General features: G+C 37.0%; 1 protein-coding gene across 10 annotated transcripts in view; it reads left to right on the top strand.

Annotated features, from left to right (window-relative positions):
- TRIP12 (thyroid hormone receptor interactor 12) overlaps positions 1–23,085 on the top strand; it is a 106,033-nt gene that overhangs the window by 7,686 nt on the left and 75,262 nt on the right. For all 10 annotated transcript variants that reach the window (XM_080933308.1, XM_080933316.1, XM_080933315.1 and 7 more), the window contains exon 2: positions 16,944–17,090. In XM_080933308.1, the coding sequence (XP_080789434.1) occupies positions 16,993–17,090 (98 nt within the window). In that variant the 5' untranslated portion in view covers positions 16,944–16,992. The remainder of the gene's footprint in view (positions 1–16,943; positions 17,091–23,085) is intronic.

The following is a 23,085-nucleotide window of genomic DNA, read 5'->3' as shown; positions in this document are numbered from 1 at the left end:
CCACTGAGTTACCTAGTCCAACCTTTGACTTTTTAAGTTTTATTTTATGTATATGGTTAGGTTGTTTGCATGAGTGGACCATATGGTAATCTGTTGCCTGTGAAGGTTCTGGGGTCTTTTGAAATTGAAGTTACATACAATTGTGAACATATATGTAGGGGCTGGGATTCTTATCCTCATCCCGTGGAAGAGCCGTCAAATACTCTTTTAACTGCTGAACTATCTCTGCACATTCTTTGAAATTTTTTTTATTTTTTAAGTCTTTGACTTGAGCAGTTTGTGTAATTCTCTGTGTGGCACAAGCATTATGCTGGTATAACATAGCATCAGCTACAGTTTTCTTTGGTATGGCGGTTTTCCATAATTTAGTCTTCATAATTTTTAACGTCTTCAAATCCTCCATAATTTCTTATTTTGAGACAGGGTCCTTATGTATCTAAGTTAGGCAGACCCCAAATTCACACAAATACACTTCTGCTTCCCAATGCTGGGGTTAAAAGTCTGTACCCACCACTCCTGGCTGTTTTTACTTTTTAAAAAAGTTGGTAGCTAGTGTAGGATAAGAATTTTTCAGTTATGTTTATTAAAATCTGCTTCTTAGATTTCCTCCTTTTTTTTTTTTTTTTTTTTTTTTTTTTTTTTTTTGGTGCTGAAAGGCGTCTGATGTAGCTTAAGCCTGCTTGAAACTTGTATGGAACAAGGATGACTTTGAATTTCTGTCTGTAGGGGATTGGATTACAGATACCTATCACCATACTCAGCAAGATTAATTTTTTTTGTATGTTTGTTTGCATGTATGTATGTGTAGCATGTGTATGCTTAGTGCTCATGAATTTGGAAGGTTTTAAAGCCCTTGGAAGTAAAGTTTTGGATGGTTGTGAGCCATCATGTGGGTATTGAGAACTGCACCAAGGTTTTCTGCAAGAACAAACATTCTTGACCAGTGAGCTGTCTCTCTAGCCCCAAGTCCAGACAGATTATTTATTTATGAATAATAAGGAAGACCTGATCCCTGCCTCTTATCCTCCTGCCTCTAACTTCCCCAGTGTTAGGATTATAGGTATGAATCAGCATGCTTTATTTCATGCTGAGGATTAAATTCTCAGGGCTTGGGTATGCTTTACCAACCAAATTACATCCATAGCCCACTTTATGGAATTGTCAAGGTATATAAGATATCTTTGGTTTAATAGAATGAAATTTAGTGTTATTAGTTTAAGTTTTTTTTTTTTTAACCAGATGACAGTTTTATCAGTATATAGTTATACACTCTTTTCTGTTTTGTCAGCACTGCTAAGAGGAATATCAAAGGCACCCTAAAGAGTGTATTCTTGGAGTTCCGTTCATATAGTTGACACAGGAGTTGCTTGGTCATGTCTGGTAGAATTTGTACTTAGTACATGTGAAGGTCTAGGTTTAATTGCTGGAATCCCAAACCCTTCCCCCAAATGAAACAAACAAAACAATTATATAGGAATACGGTATTTATCAAAGAGCATCATACTATAGGTATTCTAAAGGCAAATTTTCTATATTTAGAAATTCTAAGTATTTAATAAGTGGTTTATGTCAGAATTACAGCATTTGCAGAAGAATTGTTAAGTTTAGGGTTAGTCTGGGCTGTATTATCAGTTTTGAGGGCAACTTGTGATACAGATCCTGTCTATTTTAAAGACAATATTTATAGGGGTATGTCTTGTGTCCCTGAAACTGTATATAGCCAGTTGTAATCTGCAGGGAGGCTGCTAGGAATTAAATCTGGTATTCTGGGAAGGGAGCAGTGCTTTTTAGTCGAACTATATCTAGCCCAAGACTCTGCCTTAAACAATTGAAAATAAACAAGATAAAATTCTATTGTAAATAAATTCATATATTCAAACTTTTATTAAAATGAAGAGGTGGTCGCTGAAGAGACTAGACTGTTCAGCAGTTAAGATCACCGGCTGCTCTTCTAGAGGACCCAAGTTCAATTCCCAGCACCCATATTGCAGCTCACAGCTGTCTCCCTCCAGTTCTAAAGGATTTGCATTCTCACACAGATATGTTGGCAGAATACCAATGCACATAAAAAAATCTTAAAAGATGAAGGGGAGGACTGGAGGTATAGCTTAGTAGGTCCTTGGTTCTATTTCTATGCCCAGCCTGAAAACCTTGAAAAGTTTAAAAAGAAAAAAAAAATCTGTGAGTGGCTAGAGAGCTGGTTATGATTGAAAGCTTCCAGATTTAGGTTCTAGCACCTAGGTCAAGTGTTCATGCCTATAACTCCAGCTCCCAGGTTTTCCGAGGCCTTTCTTCCTCCTGAAGGCAAGGTTTCTATGGGTAGTCCTGGCTGTCCTGGACTCTGTAGAACAGGCTGGCTGAGGCCATCTTAACAACCTCTCTGGGTCATCTGCCCAGACATATGTCTAAAATAAAGCGATATTCATTAAAAAACCTGTGGCATCAACTAGAATGCTAGGCAGATACTTTAAAACTTTAATATTAAACTGGGCAGAATTAGTTTGTAGTCTAGGTATAATTTTTTAAAAGATTTATTTTGATTTTATATGTGTATATATTGGGTATATCTGTGTGCTATGTTTGTGGGTTCCCATAGAGGCCAGAAGAGGGTATTGGATTCCCTATAGCTGGTAATAAATTGTATGCAGTTGTGAGCCACCTAATATGGGTATAACTGAAAAGCAGTCAGTGCTCTTAACCACTGAAACGTGTCTAGCTCCAGAAAGGCTTAGTTTTTCTTTTTTTCTTTTTCTTTTTGAGAATGGAACCCAGAGCTTTGCACATGCCAGACATGTCTTAAGTGATCTGCCTTCACTAGTCCCTTGAATATTTTTTTTAAAGATTTATTTATGTATATAAATACACTGTTGCTGTCTTCAGACACACCAGAAGAGGGCATCAGAGCTCATTACATATGGTTGTGAGCAATCTTCTGGTTGCTGGGATTTTAACTCAGGACCTCTGGATGAGCAGTCAGTGAGTGCTCTGAACCACTGAGCCATCTCTCCAGCCTGAATTTTTTTTTTAAAGTTTTTTTTTTTTTTTTTTTTTTTTAATAGTACTTAAACTATTTGAGCAACAAAAATCAAGCATTAGGTCTTAAACAGTCCTCAGAACTAATAACAAAACAAAAAGCTAAATAAACGGGAATTGAATGTACTAAGACAGCTTACACTAAAGCAGGACATTTGTGACTGATGGGAGTTAAATAGTTAACCATCTCTTTCTTACTTATAAAAAAAACATTTAAAGCTGGTAACCAGAAAGTGAACAAGAAATGTTTAGTTTTCAGGTCTATTTTTTCACCCTTTGAGATGGTTCTTACTATGTTATGTTGCCCTGTCTGGTCTTATTTGTAATTTGAAAGAATCCTCCTACTTTAGGCTCCAGAATAGCTGGAGCTAAAGATAGGCACCACCTGTCCCAGATAGATACACCTTCATTGTGTTTATCTTTGATAAAATTTAACCACAAAATTCAGTCTGTTTTAAGTAAATGAAGCAGTTTTATAAAAATAATAGTCTTAACAGCAATTTTCTTTTCCTTTCCAGTTCATTTAAGATTGTTATAAGATTGATTTATGGGTCTGTTTTGCCTCGATATGTATTTTGCTCACCATGTGCATTCCTGGTGCCCACAGAAGTTAGAAGTGGTGTCAGATCCCCTGGCACTGGAGTTACAGATGAACCACTGTGCTTGGCTTGGAATGGAACTGTGATTGTCGGGAAAAGCAGTCAATGCTTTTGAACAACTAGCCATTTCTCTGGCCTCCCCTTCCAGTTCATTTTCAAATTAATATTTACATGTTTCTTATTTAGAGGTTAATGTTAATTTAACATAGTCAGAAGAGGGAGTCAGATCACATTACAGATGGTTGTGAGCCACCATGTAGTTGCTTAGAATTGAACTCAGAACCCCTGGAAGAGCAGTTAGGGGTCTTAACCACTGAGTCATCTCTCCAGCCCCTTGAATAAGAGTTTTTTAGTTTCCCTGTTTTTTTCTGTGGTCTTAGATCTGGTGATAGATAATCATACTACACTGTGCCAAGCTTGCAAATGTACTTATTAGTTGCTCCTGATATACTTGCATATAAAGTGCTTCCAACACAAAACTCAGGCCCTAGCTCTTCTTGGCTATATTATCTAGGCTGTTTTGGAACGATGTAAAAATCCTACAAGAGTTAAAACTGAGAAATGGCTTAATTTGTGCTTAACAAAACTGAAGCAAAAGCTTGTAACCAGGATCACTCTGAATTTGAGGCTGGCTTAATCTGCATAGTTTGTTCCAGGAGTGTTTGATTTGAGAGAAAGCCTTTAAGTAGCTCAGACTACTGCCCTCAAAAGTTAATCTTGCCTTAGCTTCCTGAGTTCTATTATATTTTTGATTTTGATGACAAGGTTTTAAATATATAGTAGACTGGCCTTTAACCTCCCATACTTCTCTGTCAGTTTGAATGACTATGACTATGTCTCATGCTCTCTACTGTATTCTTGTAGGCTCTGTTGATTGCAGGTTGGTTTAATTTGTACTTTGTTTTCCTGTTTTATTTTGTTTTTGATATGTCTCAGTATATAGCTTTGGCTGGAGTGTAACTAACTCCACGTAGATCAAGCTGGCTCCAGTGTCCTAGAAATCTGTTTGCCTGCCTCTCCCGTCTGAGTTCAAGCTGTGGTTAACACACTGAGCCTGATTTGGCTTGAAATAGCAAAGATGCTATCAGTGTAAATACATCATACCTTTTGTTTGTTTGTTTGTTTTTCCCTAGAGAAGGTTTCTTGTTTAGCTCTGGCTGTCCTGGAACTCAGAGATGTTTCTGCCTCTGTCTTTAGAGTGATGGAATTAAAGACTGCCTCTAGAGTGCTGGAACTAAAGACATGTACCACCACTGCCTGGTTTCAATATTACACCTTAACACCATATCTTCCAGAGTTCTGAAGACCACATAGCCCAACATTGATAGGTTGTACGAACATTGGAATAAAAATTTGTAAAGTGCAAATTTTACTAATATAAGACGAAGAATAGTCACTGTAAAATGTTTATGTAGATTCAGGTTTTTCCTTTGAAATATCTATTTTCATTCTTTTACCTACAATGGGAAAGCACAGAATTTCTCTGTGATCCATCCATATGCATTTGTTGACTTTTCTTTAGTAGATGACAACAATTCAGTTGAATTTTGAGAAGATAAAGTGGCTTTAATTTGGCACAGACCAGCTTGCTAATTATTTGTCAGTTGCCATTAATTTCAAAATACTTCTAGAAAATTAGATTGTTATATGTGGAGACTACAACTCTGCTTTTTTGATGTTCTTGCCTTGCCTTTTTAATTCTGCCTTCCAGTTGCTGCTATGAGGTAAGGCTTGGGGAATTTCAACTTTGGCTGTGCACTGTAAGATAATCTGCTCTTGCTTCTTCTAACAGCTAATATTACCCTTCAGCTGTCTGTACTTTTAACTCTTGCTACTTTCTTCTTCTCTAAACATTTCACAGACATTAGAAGCTAAAGGAATTAATGAAAATATGCTGGTCCACTAGTGGAATATTTTGAATCAGCTGAGAAATTGAAGCTTAGCTTCACTTGTTTTGTTTTTGTTTTTGCTTTTGACAGTGCTCGGAATCTTACTTACACAGAGCCTTTTAAAAATATATTGTATATATATGTTTATAGTAAAATACGTATAGAAGAGGCTTTAAGTAATAATATCAGCAACAGCAACTGAATTCTTTTTGGTTTTTTTCTTTGAGCATGATAGTGGAGTACATGGACTTAGGAAGCTAATCTTAGGAAGCTAATGTGGTAATGCCCCAGTGATAGAAGGAATTTGAGTAATGGTTAAGAGCCAAGGCTGGGAATCTGTTTAAATCTTGGCTTCTAAACTACTAGCTACATATCTCTGGGTGAATCACTTTTGGCTTCAATTTTTCCTTTTTAAAAATGGACGAATAGTACCGATGACCTAAGACTGCAAGGAGAATTAATGAAAGGAGTGAGAATAATGCCTGAAACAAGATAGGTGCTTGAGTAATTATTAGTTATTGCTAGCTAGTAACCATTCTTACTGATAGAAAAGACTTAAACATCTGAAAATAAGGTTTAAGAAGGTAGATTTCTCTTATACTCACTTAAGAGTTGAGTGTCTTGGGGTGGTAAGGATATATGTCTGTCTATATCTCTCATTGAAGAGTATTGATGAAATCCTTAGCAAGATGAATTCCCAGTTGACCTTGTTTAGTTTAACTTTTCATGTAAATTAGGAAAAATTTAATTCTCAATATTCTGAGGTGTTTTTTAAATTTTGTGTGGTGTGGCTTGTACAAGTCAGAATACAGATTGTGGGAGTTGAGTCCACTATAGGTTTTGTAATCTGGCTTGACAACAGGCATCTTTGTACCTGCTGAACAATCTTGCCCCCAGTCTCTTTTTGGGTTTTTGTTTTTGAGACAGGCTCTCACTATGTGCCCCTGGTTGGCCTGGAACTGAGAGATCTGCCTGTTTCCGCTTTCTGAGTACTGGGATGAACAGTGTGTACCATGCATGATTCCTGGCTCATGACTGGTTTTTAAATTTTTTTCTTTTAAAATTTTGTGTATGTATGTGTACCATGTCCATGGCATGTCTTTGGAGGTTAGAAGGAAATGTCAAATTCCTGGAACTGTAGTTAAAGAATGTTGTAAGTTAATCATATGAGTTCTGGGAATTGAATCCTTGCCTTCTGAAAAAGCAGTAAATGCCCATAACTCCTGAGCCAACACTAGCCCGGATGGCTGGTGATTCTTAAAAATTTATTTAATTTTTATTCACACTGGTGTGACCAGTCTGTGTGTGTGTGGTTGCCTGAGGAAGCTAGAAGAGGGTGTTAAATCCCCTAAAGCTGGAGTTAAGTTTTAACATAACATGCATAAATCCTGAGAAATCAAATATATCAGTGTTAACATGGAGCTCTCAGACTTTTTACTGTAGTAGTTTCCTAGCATTTTAAATAGCATAATGTAGTACAGTGGTTCTCAGCCTTTTTAATGCTGAGACCTTTTAATACAGTTCCTTATGTTGTGGTGACTCTCACCATAAAATTATTTGTTTTAAAGATTTATTTCTTCTATGAGTGCTTTCTCTTCATGTACATTGGATTCAAAATCCCATTACAGATGGTTGTAAGCTACCATGTGGTTGTTGGGAATTGAACTCAGGATCCCTGGAAGACCAGCCAGTACTCTTAACTCCTGAACCATCTCTTCAGTCCCCCATAAAATTATTTTTGTTACTATTACAAAATTGTCATTTTGCTAGTTATGCTATTTTTGATGGTCTTAGGTGCCCCCTGAGAAAAGGTTGAGAGCCTCTCGTCTAGCAACTGTTCAAACAAATGAGTGTAAATATGACTTTGGGGTTTCTGTAGCAGTTGGGATATACTATAACATCTGATCACTTGGTGCAAGTATAGCCAGTATGTTCTCGCTTGCTGTTTATACATTCTCTTAAGAAATGCTATATTTGAACTAGAGCAGTAGTTTTCAACCTGCTGGTTGTGACAGTGTTGGTTGTCAAATGATCCTTTTACAGGGGCTGCATATCAGATATCTTGCATATCAAATATTTACATATGAAGTTGCTGAAATAGCTTCATCTTGAGTGGAAGGGATTTTGTTTCTGCTGTAGGATAGAACTTCCTCTACCTCCCAAATTAGCTCACGCTCTACCTTTTTTCTCCTCTCCTCTATTGTTTTTAAGGGAATGAATTTCTGAATTTGTTGCCTAGGCTGGCCAGAACTGTCTTGAATAGATAGCTAGGACTGTATAGACTTGTTTGTGTCATACTGTTTCAATAGGGAGGGATAGGGAGATGGCATTCGTCTAGAGGTGGAATTTGGATAGGGAACATTGTCTAAAGCCTTCTTTTGCTTATGATTTCTTCCTCCTCTGTTCTTGCCTTTGATTATATAATTTCTTGACAAGTACTACCTGATATTTGGTGTTTGTCTTCTGCCCCAGTATAACATAGGTTTTTCTAGGGAATAGTCTGTTTATTCCTTTTCTTAAAGGTTAATTAGTATTTGTTAGAGGCTAGGCTAGAGCTGCCATTATAAGAAGTAGTGGGTGGTGGGGTGATGGAAGAAGGAAAAATGTAGCTTTTGGAAGTCATGGTCCCAGTAATTTTTTTTTTTTTTTTTTTTTAATTTTAAAGCTAGGCTTTACTTTCTATATATGTCTCTCCCCCCTCCACCCCCAGTTAGATTGGAACCTTCTGGATCCAGTCTTTTCTCTAGAGGTCTGCTTTCTTCTGCTCTTCAGTGCTGGGCTTAAAGTTGTGTGCCACCACAATAAGCCAACTTTTTAAGTCTTTTTTTTTTTTTTTTTTTTTTTTTTTTTTGAGATGGTGTTTGTCTCTAGTCACCCGACTCTGCCTTCTGGAATTAAAGACGTGTACCACCACCGCCCAGCTAGTTTTTTATTCTTATAGGTAATTATTTAAGGTGTTAATTGAAAGCAAGATTAGGTAGTAAATTGAGAGGCTGGTAATTTGGGAGATAGAGGAAGGAAACAAAATGGGGTTAGTAAGACTGTCTCAAACAAAAGTCTGAGGCTGGTGTTATCATGGATCTATGGTTCTGTATTTGTCTAGAATAGAGGCCCGTAATTTGATTTCTTCCTTGATTTGATATTTCTTACAAAGTAAATGTCAGTTGGTTTATAATACCTTTTGATACACAGGAAAGGTTTGGCATTGATATTGAGGAAAAGTTTGGCATATGATCTGTTGATATAATTGATTTGAAATAGATATAGATGTATAAAGATAGGTGAGATGTATAAAGCTCTCTTCTCAAATAAATACAATAGAGCACCTAAGATGCCCTGCTGATGCAGTGTAATACTTTGGAAAACAATTTCAAGGTAGAATACCCACAAAATAAATAGATTTATTTTGTATTTGTGTGTGTGTGTGCCTGCAGTGCGGTCAGGCAAGAGTGGATTCTTACCTTTACTATGTGTTTCCTAGGTATTGAATTCAGATGGTCAGCCTTGGCAGCATTTTTTTTTAAAACATACTGAGCCATCTTTGCAGGCTTTAAAATACCATTATTGTGAATTCATAGCCATATGGATTTAACATTCATTTAAGAGTAGTGTTTTTTAAAAGATTTTATTTATTTTATGTGTATGTGTACACTCTTACACCCTTGCTGCCTTCAGACACACCATAAGAAGGCATTGGATTATGGACATTGGTAGTGTGAGGTGCCATGTAGTTTCTGGAAATTGAGTCCAGGATCTCTAGATGAGCAGCCAGTGCTCTTAACCACTCTGTCATCTCTCCAGGCGCTCCCTCCCCCAACCCCGTTTGTCATATTTTTTTAAAGATTTATTTTATATATGTGAGTACACTGTTGCTGTCTTCAGACACACCAGAAGAGGGCATCAGATCTCATTACAGATGGTTGTGAGTCACAGTGTGGTTGCTGGGAATTAAACTCAGGACCTCTTGAAGAGCAATCAGTGCTTTTAACCGCTGAGCCAACTCTTCAGCTCCCAAGTAGTATTTTCTTACAGTTTAAATTGTACTACCATATCATTTCTTTCTAATTTTATTAAACGTTTTTGGATGTGTTATCTCTGTAGACCAGGCTTCAGGGATTTGCTTACCTCTGCTTCTCTAGCACTGAGATTAAAGGCCACTAATTAATTTAAAATGTTTTTTACCTATTCAACCTGTACTCACACTTAATTATAAAAATGACAGTTTTCTTTTGGTAGTTCACATTTTAGAGCAAAAGCCTCTGAAGGTAGAAGCAGGATACCTGAGTTTGGAGGTGACCTGCACTGTTAAGGTAGATGGGGGCAGGGTGGGTGGAGTATTAGGGGTGAAGCTGGTGGTTGAAGGGGTGGTAACTCACACCTGTAATTCCAACACTGACTAGGCTGAAACAAGATAGCCAAGAGTTCAGAGCTATCCTAGACTATACAGTGTGAGATAGTGTCCTGGAGTGAAGAGACCAGTCTTTTATGTGCAGATACTTAGAATGAGGATGAGCCTTCATCTATTATGTAATACCTAATCATCTGCATTGTTAAGAGATAGATATAATAAGAGGTAAGAATTGTGTTGTTATAACTTGTGTATGTTCACTGTGGCTTGATACAATAAAAGTGTACAGGATATTAAAGTATAGTTGATAGTCTTTTGTTCTTGGAAGAAATGTTGAGCTTAAAAGGAGAGGTAAGGTTTATGAGAGTATCTGTCAATTGAGACTAAATCCCCTTTATGGCACTAGTAAAAATTGCATTCAATTTCTTACAGATTCTGGGGAAGGAAATTTTAATACTGACAACCCTGAAGTGAACCATCGGAAGATAGGTTTAATTTAATTACTGTACTTACTTTTAAAAGATGGACACTTTTTTTGTAGTCTAAGCTTTTGATCTACATGTTTGAATTTTGGGAGACAAGGCTCTGAAGGATGAATGAACAACATACAGGCCAACACATTTATATGTCAAGAGGACTTGTTCTGTATCTAGGAGCTTAATTGTTCTCATTTCTAATACAATTGAAATTTTTAGACATTCTAGTAAAGTAGTTTGAGTGACTTTGACATTTTCCTTTTCCTCTTAAAAAAAAAGCACTACTTTAGAGGCTTTCTAAATAAAACCATGGTTGTATATGAGGCTCAGATATGGCACAAACAGGTCTATTACTTCTCTGCCAGGTATTTCCAAGTTTTTGATTTGATTTTATTTTTTGGGGGAAGCAATTATCAGTCATTATTTGGGTGAAACTTTCTTAATGTTCTACAAACACAGGGTAAGTTTTTACACTCAGCGTCCACACTTGCATTTTATTTATTAAGACCTCATACACAAGTTCTCATTCTCTTACATTATTTTTAAAAGATTGAGTATTATACACGTGGGTGTCTTTCTTTGCATCACATGCATGCAGGATACCTATGGAGGTCAGAAGATGGCATCAGGTCTTCTGAGTCTGTAAGGGTGGTTGTGGGACAGCATGTTATTTTTGAAAATTGAACATGGGTCCTATGGAAGAGTAGCCAATGTTCTTAATAACTAAGCTATCCTGCCAGCCCCCACCCCTCACCCCAAAGCAGGAATTTTTATAAAGTACTTAACTTAAAAGCTCAAATGAATTTTACAGCCGTATAAACCATGAGTCTTAGGTGAATTCCAGAGACTGTAGTCTGATGGTCATCTCCTATCTACTCATTGTACTTACAGTACCTCCTTAAGATATGTACAAACAGTAATAGCAATAAGCTGACCCATCTCTAATAACTGGCTAATGTGGTAGCCAACAGATTATTGTTGGCTATAAAAGGGCTCATCTACTCCCTTTTGGTCACATGGGTTAAAAGTTGACTATTTTAATCTCTGAGACCCTTAGAAAATGTTAATATAGCTAGTATTCTGAAAATAGAATACAAAGGATATGGTCTTTTATATTAGGGAATTTCCCTGCTCTCTGTTGAAGTAGTTGGCCAGTGTCATCTTACATTTCAATTTTTTTGAGACAGGAAGTAAGGTAGCCCAGGGTGCCTGGGATTTGAGATTCTTTCAGTTCATGTGTGCTAGGATTATAGGCTTGCACTGTCATGTCCTTCCTCATTTATCTTCTGTTGGAGCTCCCTGTTGAAAGGTACTTTTTAAACAAAGTATGACATCTATCCTTGTTTTCAGTTGTTCCCTCCCTTCTGAATTAGCCTCTTGAGTGCTGGGATTAGAGGTGTGCTCCACCACTGCCTAACAGTGTATATTATATATACATACACACAGACATGTATTAGCTTGAGATTTGCTACATTCTGTAGGCAATCTTTCACTTCAGCATGGTTCTTCCCTGCTAAGTGCTTGGGATTATAGGCCTGAGTCACCATGCCTTGCTTCCTCCTAAAATTTTACTAATAGACAGCCTTATTCCCATCCCCTTCTTTTGAGGTGTACATGTTCATATGTGCAAATATATGAGCTTGTATGTGGAGACCAGAGGTTGACATTGGGAATCTTAAATCATTCATTTGTATATCAGTCTCTCATTGAATCTGGAGCTTACCAATTCAGCTAGTCTGACTGGTCATCAAGCTCTAGGGAACTCTTGTGTTCATTTCCCCAGATTATAGATTTCAGATATCTCTGCCCACCCAGCTTTTTGTGGGTGCTAGGTCATACTGCATGGTCACCTGTTAAGTCCTCTTAACTCCTTCTTATAGCTACTTTGGCATTGGCTTAGGATTCTATAGTTACAAAACACTTTATATTTTTATTTTGTTAAAAGATTGACTTATTCTTACTTTATGTGTATGATTGTTTTACTTGAATGTATGTGAGTGCATTTCATACATTCCTAGTGCCAGTGGAAGTCTGAAGAGGGTGCCAGATCCTGCGGAATTGTAGTTACAGAAGGCTATATGCCACCTGTGGGTGCTGGGAGCCAAACTTGGGTCAAATACCCTTGCCAGTTGGAATATTTTACTATCCCTAATCTGTCATTTTAATGGAGAAATTTAGATAGAGATTAAATTTCTTATTTTGGTGTTTGTATTGCTTGTTTATTGACTTGTAGATCTTTATGGAGTCCAGTTGGCTGATAAAATAGTAAGCTCCTTATGAGTAAGGATTCCATGGCATTTATTTCTTGGCACTTTTTCTCTGAGAGGATGCTGAAAAGGTTATGTATTGGTATTTTAAAGGCAGGCTTATTTCAAGTCTGACATTCTTAAGAAAGACATGACAAGGGAGGTAGCTTTTTATTTTATTTTGGAGCTGTCACATGTGTACTATCCTTTGTTACCTTAGTTCACTTTTTATAAGACTTTATTTTGTTTGTGTGTACTGAGTCTCAAGGGAAAAAAAAACAATTGAGATGAGGATATAGCTTGCAAAGTATGCTTTACTTCAACCTTTAGTACCACATTAACTGTGCCTAGTAGTGTAATTCCAATACTTGGCTGTCTTTTAAGTACTTACAGGTGGGAGGGTGTGCTTCACATAATAGTACTCAAAAAGTAAAAAACACAAGATTAATAGGAAGATGTGGGACAAGAAAGATACACATTGAATGTCAAATGCATGATGAAAACCTCCTGCAGACATTACATGGCTTGTGCTCATTTTCTCTCTCTTTTCCCTTTTCCATGTTCATTGTAAAGATTCAGCTTTATTTCAGTTTTTTTTTTTTTTTTTTTTTTAGTACGGAATAGAGTTTATTCAGGTCATGGGAGAGTTAAGAGGGTGGTAGAGGCAGAGAGAGAGAGAGAGAGGAGTAGAGGCAGGCCATGAGCACATGGGAGAGAGGGGGGAAGGGAAGGGAAGAGGGAGAGCAAGGCTGCAAGAGCACAAGAGCAAGAGAGGCCAAGAGGCTTATTTCAGTTTTAAAAGTTGTCTCAAGTAGGTGGTAATAGTTTCATGAATTAATGTAATCTGAACTGGTTTTGGGGGCTGCTGAACACTGTTGAGGGATACTAAATTATACGCTTGTCCCTGTGTCTATCAAATATAATTTCTGTGACTTGAAGTTCTAATAGTAGTAATCTTTTGTTCCCTTTTATGCTTTGGACTATTTGACTAGGAAGTATTATTGTATCCTAAAATTATAGTTTTCTCAGGTAACAAAGGACCGAAATTCTTTATAATGTTCCCACACCCCCCAGTCTGTAACCTGTTAAGATAGAAAAAAGCAAAGCCTGATAGTGCACACCTATAATCCCATCATGCATCATGTAGACATTAAGGCAAGAGGATGGAAAAGTGTGAGACAAGTGTGGGCTTATATTAGTGAATTGAGGCCCTTCTTTTTTAAGAAAAACAAAACTGTGGAGAAGTTTTCCTTGAAGGAACAACCTGTATTTAAGCTTTGTTTTTTTTTTTTTTTTTTTTTTGTTGTTTTTGTTTTTTGTTTTTTTGAAGTGTTGGAAATTGAACCCAGTGCATGCTCTGTAAGTGCTCTGTGACTAAGATATATTCCTAGCATTCATTCCTGTTAGAAGTTTAACGGTTTCTTGAAATTTTTTATAATATATTTTAAAAATTCTGTATGCATCTGAGTGTTTTATTTATACGAATTTTGTGCTCTGAGAGGTCAGAATGTAGCTAATCCCTGGGAGCCAAATCCCGGTTCTTTTCAGAGCAGTAAGTTCTCTTAATCACTGAGGCATCTCTCTAGCTGCACATGTGTGTGCAGGTTTGTGGGAATTGGTTCTCTCCAACTCTGGTTCTCAAGCTAGGTGCTTTCCACCCTAGATTAGCTATCTTGAGTTCTCTTCCTGAGAACTTGTAGCCCTGGCTGTTCTAGAACCCACTTTGTAGACTAAGCTAGTCTCAAACCTAAGAGTCTCCCTGCCTCTGTCTCCACCTCTGGAGTGCTGGGATTAATTAAAGGTGTGTGCCACTACTGTCCTGCTTCATTTTTTTCTTTTTTTTTTTAAATCTTAAAATGATAGCATAGTTGGTATAAATTGAACATAATTTTCATACAGTAAATTTAAGAGGATGGCTCCAGCTCTTTCTTATTGCAAGTTCTTTACCTTCATCTGAAATATCTAAATATAGAATGTCATTCTACTTGTTGGTGTTGGAATGCTCTGTAGTTAGAACTATTCTGATAAAACAGCTTGTCCTGTTAACTTAGGAAAATTGACTATCTCTCACTTCCAACTTTCTCAAGTAGTCAGTAGAAAAGAATTTTTAAAATAAATTTTTTCATGTTCATTGGGAGAGGGTGTCAGAGTCCCTACAACTGTAGTTTTTGTGATGGGGCATTTGGGTGCTGGAAATTTGAACCTGGGTCCAGTGCTCTTAACCACCGAGTCATCTCTCTCTAGCCCAGAAAATATTTTATGAATAATTTGGTTGCAAAAAAAGCATAAAAAAATGAGCTTTCTACTTTTGTTCTTGGAATAAGTCTTGGGAATATCTGGAGGTCTTTCTCTAGCGTTTGTAAATTTAACTTTTATTTTCTTCCTCTGTGTCCTTTTCTTTTTAGTGATTCCATAATACTTTATTTTTTTCCCTAAAATTGATATATTCATGTAGCTATTTTGAATTTCTCTTTTATACACACTGTCTTAACTAAGTACCCAAGGCTGGCCTAAAATCACTGTATAACCCAGAGATTGACTTTGAACATAATGTTCATTACCACCTCAGCCTCTTCAGTGCTGGAATGAGCTGTCATACTCAGGTAGTTTTTTAATAGTTTGCTTAGAATAAGGATAAGTGGCTCTTTTGTATGGAATTCAGTCAAGTTGTAACTCAACTATTTTTTTCCTGCAGCTCAAAAAAAACCTCAAGTCCACTTTTAAGCTGTGAGTGGTTGGGTGAGGTGTCATCAGCCTTTATAAAGTAGGAGATCACCTATTCCCCTTGTAAATACAAAATACATATACTGGAAGAACTGATTGCAACTTTGTTCAGAGGCTTTAAAAATTGGATTTTGGGCTGGAGAGATCTCTCAGTGGTTAAGAGCACTGACTGCTCGTCCAGCGGTCCCGAGTTCAAATCCCAGCAACTACATGATGACTCACAACCATTTGTAATGGGATCTGTAATGGGATCTAATGCCCTCTCCTGGTGTGTCTGAAGATAGCTATTGTTTACTTATATAATAAATACATCTTTTAAAAAATTTGGACTTTATGAGGTAATCCATTCTTGTAGTCATAGTACTGTGCTAATGGAAACAGGATCTCAGGTTAGAGGCCAAATTCGAGTGTGTACACACACACACACACACACAGAGAGAGAGAGAGAGAGAGAGAGAGAGAGAGAGAGAGAGAGAGAGAGAGAGAGAGACTGAGACTGAGAGACACTGTCTCCATCTCTTAATCTAGTCTGATTCAAAAACAGCAACAATGAAAATCAGGTTTATGATTTATTTTTTTGAGGCAAGTTTTCACTGTAGTTTCTGTGGCTTGAAACTTCGTATATAAGTCCTCAAATTAACAGAGATCCTGTTCTCTAAGATCCTGCCTCTCCAGGATTAGAAATTAAGATGTACATCACAACACCTGACTTGGATTTATTCACACAAACTGTTTTTGTTTGATTAAAATATAGACTTTAAAAAGTTATGTGTAGGTGTGTGTCTGTCTGGATGTGGATATGTGTACGTGAATGAAGGTGCTTTTGGAGGCCAGCAGGTTTGGAGTCACTGGACAGTTGTGAACTGACTGACACTTTGGGACCTGAATTATGGTCCATTGGAAGAGTAGTGACTGGTTTTAACTCCTAAACCATTCTACCAGCCCAAATAATGGCTTGTTTTATGAAACATTTTCTGGGAATCAGCCTTTTTTCTTTTCTTTTCTTTTTTTTTTTTTTTTTTTTGCCCTTTTATACCATAATTAAAACTTTGCAAGCTTGATTTTATAGCAAGAAGATCTGGTATAACTCAAGGACATCTGGGACCATTGCTTCACTTACTGTAATGAACTGCTTTCATGTTGGTATTAAGATACTGCCATTTTACTTTGTTAGTGTTACAGCAGAATCATAAATTAGGTATGACATAATGCTTTAATTTTAAAGTTTATTTGTGTGTGCCCATGTGGCCCATATGAATGAAAGTCAGAGGGCAACTGACTAGTTCTCTTCTTTCATCATGGTGGGTCCCAGGCTTGGCAGCAAGAACCATTTTGCTGACCCTGAAAGATTTATTCCTTATGTATGCTTGTACCTAAGGATGCTAAAAGAAGACATTGGATCTACTGAACTGGAGTTACAGTTGATTGTGAGCTGCCAATGTGTAGGTACCAGAAATAAAACCCAGGTCCCCTAGATGAACTACTAAGCTATCAGTCAAGCCCCAAATTTTTGACATCCAACAGTCTAGTTATATAGTATAATAAGGCAATACACTCTGTTGTGCCACACTTTCTTAATTTTATCGTGTGTATCTAATTAGATTTTTTCCCCTCCTTTTTTCTTTCAGTGAATGGTAGTGTCTAGAAAGGGTATGTCCCTTCAAGAGAGAGGTGCCAATGTCCAACCGGCCTAATAACAATCCAGGGGGGTCACTGCGACGTTCACAGAGGAACACTGCCGGGGCCCAACCACAAGACGACTCAATAGGAGGAAGGTATGTATGTATTTCATGGTAATCTGAAAAGGACAAAACAAAACCAAATAAAAACATTCTCAGTATGAGGACCGAAATATTGTACATGGTCATTTCCCTAATTTCTGAGCAAAGTAGCACACAGTTTGTATTTAAAGTGATTTTTAAATTTTTCTGAAAAAAGTTAAATTTTTCTAAGATCAGTTCCCAGTCACTGACATGAAGCCCTGATTTAAGGTTGTTAGCTATGGTATATCATGTTTTTGTTTGCTTAGCACATGTTGTAACACTTATTTCAACCAACCATTGTGGTCCTTAAGTACACCTTGGCTTAGTGATTTTATTGAGAGACCATTTTGTTTTTTTAAGCACTTAGGATTTGACACTCAGTTTGGTGGTGGGAGGACCTGTGGATATCATATGAACACTGTCTGAATTATGAAAGTGTAAGATGCTTTGTTAGCTCTCTCATTTTTGGTCTGCTGCTGCTTTTTTAAATTGGAACTGTTTTATATAAGGTAGCATGAAGAATAACATACATTCTTTTGAAATTAAAATTATGGGTTTGAGTAAATCATGGACTGTCACTATTTATAAAGTACTCAGAACTAGTCAAACATAGCTCTCTAATCTAGTGAACCAGTGAGTGGTTAGCTTGAATTCTAGTTATTTTAGAATGATTAACAGTTTGAGGCAGTCATTATATTGGTAAATTATTAAAAAGAAATTGGAATGTCAAATGTAAATGATGAAGAATAATAATTTGTCATGTTGACTATAACTACCCCTTGTACTTAGGAGTAAGTTCTTTGATCCAAGATAGCTTTGTGTGTGAGCTATGCCTCTGCCATAGAATTTGCAGTTCTTTGGATTGAGGTTGCAAGGAGCTTTAGTTCCTTAGTCCTTAGGTGGGTCAGTCTGTTCCTTGGAGTTGCCGATTATCTAAGTATTGTATCTAAGTATTGTAATGTGAATACTTAGTGTTACACTTAGTAGAGTTCTTGTTTTTCTACATTCAGCTTATGAAACAGACATTCTTATCGTTACTAAGTTAATTTGAATAACATCACTTTTTGAGACTTTAATCCTAGCTTCTATGTTGTGTCATTTCATGTGTGTGTGTGTGTGTGTGTGTGTGTGTGTGTGTGTGTAGGGGGTGGGGTTTCGAGACAAGTTTTTTTCTGTGTAGCCCTGGCTGTCTTGGAACTTTGTAGACCAGGCTGGCTTCAAACTCAGAGATCCTCCTGCCTCTGCCTCATGTGCTGGGATTAAAGGCGTACTGTTAAAAACAGAAAATATTTAAGTATTTAACACTTCAATTTAGGTAGTAACAAAATATATAGGTCCCCATAACCAGTGTTGAGATATGGATAAATATAATTATGATCAGCACAGGGTATACCGAAAAGTAAAAGGAAAATGCATCTATTCCACAAGCTCCTTAAAACATTTCTATTGACCTTGGCTGGCATATTGTCAAGTCTTTAAATTTTTAAATACATGTCTTTCTTTATATGTTTATGCTAGTTAGAGCTTTTGGACAAGTGTAGCTATTCATTTCTGGTACATCAAGTGTCAACATTTTGAGCCATACAATAAAGAATATTGTTTCTAATATCCATAGTAATATTTTGTCCATGTGTTTAGTATATGAAATTTAAGCAGTTTCTTACAGTAAAATTTTTGTAAATGAGTTGGTTTGGACATGGTCTCATTCCTGTATTCTCAGTACTCTGGAGGGGAGGCAGGGAAAAACCTCCAAATTTGATCCATTCTTGGTCTGCACAGCATTTAGGACTAGCCTGGGCTATATAGTTAGACATTGTCTCACTTATATCCTCCTAAAAGTTAGAAACAAATGGAAGTCATCAATTCTTGTGATTAGAGTTGTGTTGGTTTAAGTAACATTGTAAAAATTCTGCTAGATTGTTGAATGGCAAATTTTAATTTAAATATTAAGAAAATAGTTCATTATTGTATATGTGCATGAGCTATGTGTATGGGTGTACATGCTGTGTGTGTGTGTGTACACGTGTGTGTACGTACAGCTTTGTGAAATTACTTCTTCCATCTTTATTACAGAAAGTAAACTTGGGTTGGGAGACTCATGTTTGTCAAGTACTTTTACATGACACACAATCTCCCCGGCCTCCTGTGTGAATACCCTGACCTCTGGAAGTTCAGCCAGTGCTCTTAACCCCTGAGCCATCTCTCCAGCCCACCTCCAGAGTTTTAAAGCCAATCCTTTTATTTATTTTATTTAGTTAATTCTTACTGTTTCAATTCAGTAATTATGTTTGTGTATACATACAAGTTTATGTAGGTGCCTATGGAGTTCAGAAGAAGGGTGTTGGATTTATAGGTAGTTATAAATCTTGTGATGCTCATGGGTGGAAATGGTTGGTTGATCTTTGTCCTGGGAAATCCCCCTCAAGAGCGGCAAATGCTCTTCAGTCCTCAGTAATGTATCCTGTGCTCCCTTTTGAAGAAAAATAATAAAAATTTTAAATGTTTGAAAATAGTGGTGGGAAATGTGTAATAGTTATCTTTCTCATTCTTTTTCTTTTTTAAAATAATATATTTTTAGTCTATGTGCATTGCTTTTTGCCTGCATGGAGTTACAGATAGTTGTGAGTTGTTATGTGGATACTGGGAACTGAACCCAGGTCCTCTGCAAGAGCAATCAGTGCACTTAACTGCTGAGCCATCTCTCCAGCCCCCACAACTTAAATTATAAACGTTTATTTCTATGGGATTTTTGTTTTATGAATGTGTGGCTGTGTACCGCATGCATGCCTGATGTCCATGGAGCCCTGAATTAAGGTATCAGGTACTCAGAACTTACAGATAGTTGTGAGCTACTATGTGGGTGCTGGGTGTCATCAAAAGTTGGTCTTCTGGTGAAGCACAGCTATGTTTTTATGACCAAGCTACTTTTTCATCTGAGTTTCAACCTTTAGCATGTCATTAAGTTTTTTTGGAAAGGTTTGTTCCAGAGCATACTTATAGCCTTGGGTTGGATCCCAGTACTGTATGAACCAGACAAGGTACATATTTTATAAAGCTCAGGATCATAATCTTCTGTCACATAACTAGTTCATGACATCCTATTCCTAGAGAAAAATTTCTTCAGAGAAGTAATGCACAGAATCATTCCTATTTATTTATCTAAGCTTAGCATTTTATTATCATTTTTTAAAATACAGTTCAGATGTTACCCCCTTCCCAGTTTTTCCTCCACAAACCACCTTTCTCCCTCCCCACTCCTCTTCCCCCTTCAATGCAGGAGTTCCCTCACCCACCTACTCATTCCACCTCACCACCCTAGCATATCCCTACTCTGGGTCATTGAGCCTTCACAGGACCAAGTGCTCTCTCTTATTGTTGCCTGACCAGGCCATTCTCTGCTACATACACGGCTGGAGCCATGGGTCCCTCCATGTGTGCTCTTTGCTTGCCAAAAAAAAGTCCCTGGGAGCTCTGAGGGGGGTCTGGCTGGTTGATATTTTGTTCTTCCTGTGGGGCTGCAAACTCTTTCATCTCCTTCAGTCCTTCCTCTAACACCTCCATTGCTCTTCTTTGAAACATCTGTGTTGAACTGTGCAGGGTAATAATGACTTAGTAGTACTGAACATGTGATTTATTTTCTAGCTTTTAATATGTATAAATACATAAACAGTTTTTAATAAAAAAGAACTTATTCAAAATATAAGTGTATCAAACTATAAAGGCTGTGTGTGTCTTTTCATCTGGGAACACATACCATTGAGGCAGGCAGTGAAACTAGCATCAGATTTATTTATTTATTTATTTATTTATTTACTTATTTATTTACTTATTTATTTATTTATAATGCTGTTTTGTTGTCTGGCCACCCTCTATCCTGAATCTTTTGAGGGTAATAGAATCTCAGCTGGGAAGAAATTAAGTGTGTTCTCATCAAATCCCAGACTAGGCTGTCCTAACATAATCTAATATTGAGAATATTTCTCCTTTTTTTTTTTTTTTTTGTGAGGAGGAAGGTTGAGCTTAATTGGGACAGAACAATTGTAGTTTGAAGTTGAATTTTTTTGTGTGTGTACATGAACTTATGGAGAGCAGAAGCAGGTGGGTCCCCAGGAGCTGCAATTTTATAGGTGGTTGTGAACTGCTGAAAGTGGAATTACACTCATGTCTTGTGATGTTTCTTTTCTTTTTCTTTCTTTTTCTTTTTTCTTTTTTTTTTAGTTTTTTAAAAAATAATTTTCATTCATTCATTTTATATATAAGTACGCTGTAGCTGTCTTCACTAAAAGAGGGCGTCAGAACCCATTACATATCGCTGTGAGCCACCATGTGGTTGATGGGATTTGAACTCAGGACTTCTGGAAGAGCAGTCAGTGCTCTTAACCACTGAGCCATCTCTTCAGCCTGCTTCTTTGTTTTTTGTTTGTTTTTATTGGTTGCTCTCTTTCTTTTATTTTATTTTTTTATTTTTTTGGAGACAGGGTTTCTTTGTGTAGCCTTGACTGTCTTGGAACTTGCTTTGTAGAACAGGCTGGCACATAAAGAGATCTTTCTGTCTCTGCTTCCCAGTACTGGGATTGTGAAAAGCTATTAACCTTTTAGGCAATTTTTTCAGCCTAGGAACAAATAATAATAATTACGGAGTTGTCAAAATAACACTATAGTGGTGTGTTTTATACTTAAATCAGTTTTTTCTCAGTTGAAATATATGGAAACTCTGGGCAGTTACGAAATTTTTGTTTAATAAATGTATAAGGTAGCTCAACTTGATATAGCCAGTGTCTTTCTGGTAAACTTGATTTTAGACTGTTTGATTTTTACAGTCAGTTGAATCATGTCGACCTGTTTTAACTGCGGAGCCCTCTTGATCTTGATGATGAAAGGAGGATCTATTGAACATTTAACAAGTAGATTTTTTTTTTTTTTTTTTTTTAGTTTTTTGTTTGTTTTTCTAGACAGAATTTCTCTGTGTGGCCTTGGCTCCCCTTGAACTCTGACTAGGCTGGCTTTGAACTCACACCTGCCTCTTATCTCCCCAGTGCTTAGATTAAAAGTTGTACATCACTATCACCTCCCACAGTGCACTGCTATTTATTAGAATTTTTATATTCAGTTTCAGTTTGTTGTTGTATAGTTGCCTTCCAGTTCATCTGCCCCTTCCCGAATCAAGAACACCTCTTAAGCTGGCTCTCTAGTTCATTGTTTGCTTTTCACTTTCCCCACAAAGTGTCTCTGTTTAGCTCAGGCTGGCCCATTTTGAATTCCCTTGCCTTAGTTTCCTCCTGAATCATGGGATTATAGGCTTTGGTTAGTAACTTAATTTTAACCCTTTTTTATATTTATTTATTTACTTTCAATGTTTTTATTTTGTGGTGCGCACCCCTTCTCCCCCAGCATGTATGCAGGCTCAGAGGCCAGAAGAGGATGATAGGAAGGAACCCCTGGAAATAGAATTACAGCTAGCCGTGTTCTTCTGTGTAGTTCTTAAGAAATGAATCCTGGGTTCTCATCAAGAACTAGCAAGTGCTCTTAACCTAGTCATAACTTCAGACCCCTTTACCTTTTTGAAAGAATAATTTGCACTTATTCCTTTTTATTCTACATCTTTCATTGCTGTCTGTAATGAACTAGACATCTTGCTCCTATTATTTTTCTTTTTCTCTTTCCTCTGAGTTTTTGGATGATACCTGATCTGTTCCTCTCTTTTCTGTTCTCTTTTTCTTCCTTAGGAAAAAACTTCCTTCCACTGCTTCTCTGTTGGCTTGCTCTCAGGGATACTTCTAGCATTTTCTACTTCTAGCACAGGTATTTGTAGGCTATCCCTTCCCTCTTGGCCATGCAGTATCATTTAAATTGTACAGTGTGCTTACACCTGTTTTCTCAGTGGGCAAATGGTGGGATTAAATAAACCTTTGTAGCAATTTTGCTTAAAATTGTGTCAGTGCTAATTTCTTTTATTGTTTTTACTATAAAACTATGAATGGAGACTTCAAAATATGGAGCTGTAGGA

This window comes from Micromys minutus (genome assembly GCF_963924665.1).
Source record: "Micromys minutus genome assembly, chromosome: 19".
In the NCBI taxonomy this organism is placed as follows: Eukaryota; Metazoa; Chordata; class Mammalia; order Rodentia; family Muridae; genus Micromys; species Micromys minutus.
This window is presented reverse-complemented; position numbering and strand designations above follow the sequence as displayed.